At 46.0% G+C, this 6,000-nt stretch overlaps 2 protein-coding genes across 2 annotated transcripts in view; one reads left to right on the forward strand and one right to left on the reverse strand.

Moving 5' to 3' along the window:
* The window catches only part of LOC308076156 (nocturnin-like), a 459,509-nt gene that overhangs the window by 193,758 nt on the left and 259,751 nt on the right, over window positions 1-6,000 (reverse strand). The gene's annotated exons all lie outside the window — the stretch shown is intronic.
* LOC308076398 (double-strand-break repair protein rad21-like protein 1) lies at window positions 1,568-2,941 on the forward strand (the record flags this gene model as incomplete). The annotated part of the gene is made up of 1 exon (XM_080416632.1): window positions 1,568-2,941. The coding sequence occupies one exon, from the start codon at window positions 1,568-1,570 to the stop codon at window positions 2,939-2,941; it is 1,374 nt and encodes a 457-aa protein (XP_080272758.1).

Raw genomic sequence — 6,000 nt, forward strand, 5'->3', positions numbered from 1 at the left:
TTGTTGCAACCCCCTGACGACCGGTCTGTGTGCATGTCCTCGACCAAGTGATTCTCAACCTTTTCTGGATCAAGGCCCGCTTGAAAATCTCAAAGGTCCCACCCGTTTAACCGCTTAAAACGGCGACCATTCGGCAGCATGTCCCTGGCTGCCATGTATGAAAACATATAGTGTGCACCTGTAGCCCAGCACTGAGATGGTATGTAGGAGTGGTTGGTGTTTAATGACCTTTGTCATAAAAAGGCTTCCTCTAGGCTGGGGTCAAAGGTGCGGGCTATCTCTAATACAGACACTAGAACCTTCTTCAACCACAGCGACCATCCGGTGTATTAGCTGGGGGGATTGGTCCTCAAACTGGGGTCCGGGGTCCCTAGTTTGAGGCCTGCATATGCCCAGACACTGATACACACAAATGTACAAAACAAACATGAACAGATTCCCCAGGGATGTGGGTTTGTCAATGTCTATGTGGTCAGAAGTGTTATCGCAAAGAGGCAAACAAATACAAACTTTATTATGAAATGCTCCTGGCATCAGTCCATGACAAATCCTTGAGAATTGGAGAATTTCAGAGATGAGGGATTGAATTCTTCTCTCCTGAGAACACAATCAGTGTAATATTTTCACGGGGCGAGGAAGCCCTTAACAAACTCCAGTTTCCATTCTCTTCGCCGGGTGGGAGATCTGCTTTTTTATTTTATTTTTTGGTCGATCAGTATTTTATTGAGTTTTTCAGGAGGTGAGAGGCATCGTCAGTCCGTCCACGTAGGCTAGCACACTGCAGCAGACTTTACACTGGATCCCTGTAATGTGCATCTTATATCGTCACTGTCGGGTAGAAACCTCGTATCTCCATATGTCTATATTTTATGTTTGTTCATAAATAATGCCCTACTTCGTCATATACAGTGTCACACAAAAGTAGTGAATATTTACGATCTACAAGCTCACTCATTGTGAGTTATTTGTGCTATTTTTTATATTTTCTTGAGTGAAAAGTGAAAGTGGTTAAGTGTGTCTGTGGATTTTATAAATATTGAACCAATGACTGCACAGATACATAGATCTCCATATATGGGCATATCTCTGTATTTGTTAGCCCTTGTCCCTTTTATACCCATATATGGAGATCTCGGATGTCATCAGTATACTGTATGCCCATATATGGGCATGCTGATATGCCCATATATGGAGATCTCTGTCTGTCAATGATGCCATGACGACACATTGAGGTTAGACAACACACTCCATATTTGGACGTAGCTGCATGGGGAACCCCTTATATGGTCATAGTGACATGACCGTGATGACGTGGTTGTGGTCATAGTGACATGAGTGTGATGATGTGGTCGCGGTCTGTCAGCCGGCTGGCCCTCCCATTAGCCAATTTTAATATAGGATAGTGGGCTTCCCGTGGGCTTGTGATGTCATTGAGTGATGTCAGAATGTGACATCATCAGTGACATCAGCAGGGCCTATATATACATTAAAAGCGACATATTTCGATCCAGAACGGAATCGAGCAGAACCGAACCTTAGCGAGTCATAAACGTCTAGAGGATTCATTATGATTTTCTACACGCAGCTGTTTTCGTCCAAAGGTGGACCTTTAGCCAAGATCTGGCTGGCAGCTCACTGGGAACGTAAGATCTCTAAGGACAATGTGAACGAATGCAACCTGGAAAGCACCATTGAAGACATCATCTCCCCTCAGATGGGGATTGGCCTCCGGACGTCTAGTCACCTACTGGTGGGAGTGGTACGGATCTACTCCAAAAAAGCCAAGTATCTCCTTGCAGACTGCAGTGAGGCGCTGGTTAAGATTAAAGTGGCATTCAGGCCAGGACAAATCGATATGCCTGTTGAGGGGCTTGAGGCCTCAGTGAACGCCATCACCTGGGTTGAGGACTTCCCTGACCTCGACGCTGACCTGAATATGGACCATTCACTTAACCAGTCGGGAAAGGAGAAGATCACCCTCAAAGAGGATTTTGGCAACCGCATTCTCGTTACATTACAGGACGGAGATGAATCCCATCAACCGCATGGACTGCTGGACATTACATGCCAAAGCCTGGCTGACCCGGGAGATTCTTTTGGGGATGAAGCCAGTGGCATGAGTGTGCTTGAATGGATGACCAGCTCCAGTGAGTTTGCTTTTCCCGAGGGTGACACAGTAGAGGAGCAGCGACTAAATAAACTGCTGGAGAACCTCATCAACCAGGAACCTATGGAGGTAGATCCCCCAAAAGTGAATGAGACTCCGGCCATTGGCAGGAAGAGGAAAGAGAAGAAGATGACGAGGAAAAGGAAGGACCAGCCCGTCGAGCTGGCCGACGAGGTTTTCAGACAGATGGCTGTTGACTACTGTGACCTGAGCAAAAGGAAGCCGTACGTGGACCAGTCCCACGAGTTGGACGACGATGACTTCTGTCAGCTGATTACTGACTACTCTGACATGATCGACCCTCCCACCTCCAAGCGTGCGAAATTGAAAGAGACCAGTAGAGCAGCAGAAAAACGCAGAAGTTTCTCCACTAAGGTACTACATGAAGGGTTAAAGAAACTTTTTCCCAGGAACATAGACGATCTCATAGCGAACGGTTCGACGCTTGTCCATCCGTCTGGACGGAACGTGGAGGTTCAGTCGAGCGTCGTCCCACCGCGGTCTGCGCTGGACAGCCAGGACCACCTCGAGGAGAGGAGGCTAGCCCGAAAAACACAGAAGCTACTAAACACCATCAGGAGCCAGAGCGGCAGTGGCCGCAGCGACGCCACGTTCAGCTACAAGTCGTTGTGTGAGAGCAGTTCTCGCACGCAGGCGTCGGAAACCTTCTATCACCTCCTGGCCCTGAAGAAGCAGCAGGCCGTTCAGCTACACCAGAACGCTCCATATGAAGACATCCTCGCCACACCGGGTCCACAGTTCCATAAATCCTAGACGGGATGCAGAAGTTGGTACAGTGCTGAACCCCCGGGCTTGGCCACCAGAACGGATCAGAAAATGAGTCCCCAGGTGAAACGAAGTTTACGTAATGTGTTTCTGGGCTTACGAAACGTAAAACAGAAAATATATATTTATTTTGACTTCCTGGGATATGGCAATATTAAAATGACTGTGTGCTTAGGTTTAAAAGGGGCACAATACAGAAGAAGTCTTATAAATTAATTATTTTGTTGCTCTTGGCCATGGGCATTTCTCAATTTTCATCGGTGAAAAGTGTGGACCCCTGGAAAGGGACTGATGCCATTATGATAGTTGTCCAGAACGGACGTGCAGCAATCTCCATATATGGGCATAAAAGGGACAAAGACAGATACAGAGATCACCGTATGTGATTATAAAAGGGACTCAGACAGACAGACAGACAGACAGATACAGAGATCTCCATATATGGGCATAAAAGGGACACAGAGACAGACAAAGATGATACACCGGGCACTCTGACAACAGGTACAACGGAGGTACAGTGGGTATAGCTTAACCCGCTGGTTCTCAGCGCTGGGTCCGGGGACCACCATGGGGTCAACAATGAACCCTTACAGGTCTGTAACTCTGAGACTGTACAGATGTTACATTTGTACAGTCTCAGAGTTAAATGAACAATGTGATTTGTACAGTGGTAGATTGTGGTTCCCAGAAAAAGAGAAGAAAAGAGAAAGATAATCAAATGGTTCCATTTGTACCCTCTCAGAGTGATATTCCCAGGGACATAGACGAGATACATCCTCCATGTGGCCCCATAGTGGGGCCTAGACCAGACATTGAGAAGCAGTGGCTTAACCAGAGGGGCATATTTATTATTATTTTGACTTCTGCTGAGTGGTTGTGACTGTCAGATGTGGACGTCTTTCACCTTGTGCCCCACCATTCAGAGTGCTGTGTGGGGTTGATGGTCGATGACTATGGCCCTGTGTGTGGTCATGATCATGGGTACCAGGTGTAAGCTCTTCTGCATCACGTTTGGCTCTTTTTTGACCACGAAGGGGGTAAGCTAGAACTTCCCATAACCCATAACACAACTTTTTTCAAGGACCCTCGGTTTGATAAGCCAAGTACCCCCATCTGATGAAATGTTCTTTGTATAAAATCCTAACTTCTGTGAGTGTAAAATGGGTTTGTACAGACCCATAATCCTCAAGGACCCCTGGGGGTCCCCGGACCCAACTTTGAGAACCACTGACCTACTGTACCAGGAACTCTCCAGTTTTTTGTTCACGTTCACGTGGTTCTATTCACGTGGTTCTATTATAACCATGACCTGAATGGGGGGGATATGTCATGTGAAACTCAGAATAAGCATACGGAATCTAGATGAGCCTGGGTCTGTATATTGAGACCTGTGATATCTGAATACCAGAATACTATAGAAATGGGACACAATGCCTCCCTGATTGGCACTCTGTTTGGGGGTTAAAGTCCCTGCCCCATACTAGCGTCCCCGAACCCGACATTGAAAAACAGTGAATTACAGCTTTCGAATTTTGTCTACTTAAGCAGGCGTTTGTGTGTATGCATGCGTGCATGGAGGGGCGTTCTTTCAGAGTAAATGGGAGAGTTTGACTCTGACTAAATCAGTGGTGTGGTATAAACGCATTGATCGTCTGCGTACAAAGTGAGTGTGTGTTGTGAGGCACAGCTGGGTCAGTAGATAGCAGAGATTTAACAGGCATTCCTCAGCAGAGCAGAATAATAACAACGGTAAAGGAAGGCAGCAGCTGGCGAGGGATGGAGCGCACATCCACTCTGTTAAATACCTGCAAGTTAAGAACCCAACGACAACAATAACTTCTGTCTTCTGAATGCTCTGCAAGTGGTAATGAACTACTTATTCACTTAGACTTATTAAGTAGATCTTACAGTGCACCGCCTCGAGTGGCATAGTGCCATGGCCTTTATATATTACTAGAGGTCCTCACATCTAGAGTTCGGGCCACTGTGCAGCCCTCACACCTACAGTACTGTACATCGCACCGCCGATCCAACTGATATGCACATATATGTAGATCTCTGTATCTGTCAGTTCTTGTCCCATATATGGAGATCCATGATGTCATCAGTATATGCCCATATATGGGCATGCTGATATGCCCATATATGGAAGTCTCTGCATCTGTCAGTCATTGTCCCTTTTATGCCCAAAATATGGAGATGGGCATGCCCCCTTATGTGCCCATTTATGGAGCTGACTGATTTGTGTGCGTGTGATGCCGTGATGACACGTTGATTTTAGACAACCCACTCCATATTTGGGCGTAGCTTCATTGGGAACTCCTTATATGATTACGGCTGAGTCATGGTGACATGAGCGTGACGTCAGAGGTTCGCCCACCGGCCGGTCCTCCCTTAAGCGAAGTTTAATATAGGATATCACACTGTATGCAGTATGCTATAGCAGATATGTGCTGATGGGCCTCTGCTTGCTGCGAGATCACTCGATTGATTGATCGATTGATTGATTGATTGAATGATTGAATACTTTATTAACAAGATTATTAACAGTACAGGTAGTACAGTCAAAGGGTATGCTAAGGATGGGGCACCCGCTGGCTGTCAATCTCCACTGTGCACTGTAAGTAAAGGCAGAAAAGCCCCAAAAATATATGTTTTTTAAAAGTGGTATGCTAAGTATAACACAAAATGCCCCCGGGGCTTGTTTCCAGTGTGGTCCATTGTACTCAATTCATCAGTAATACAATCATAATTCATAATATACATAACAAATAATACAATTCAAAACATTTTGGGATAAAGCTCAGTAGAAAGGTATACTTACAGAGAAAGGGGATTCTACTATCAAGATACTCAAGGAGTTAAACTCACTCACTGCACCACCACAATTACCTGAAGTTAAACACAGCTCACAGACTAACAGTGGGTATTTGAGCGCGCGCACACACACACACACACACACACACACACACACACACACACACACACACCAGTCTTATCATGTGTTTTATTGTACTGCAGTAGCAGGGTGTATAGTTCTGCAGTCA

The sequence above is a fragment of the Gymnoscopelus braueri genome (genome assembly GCF_963280865.1).
Source record: "Gymnoscopelus braueri genome assembly, chromosome: 20".
Lineage (NCBI taxonomy): Eukaryota > Metazoa > Chordata > Actinopteri > Myctophiformes > Myctophidae > Gymnoscopelus > Gymnoscopelus braueri.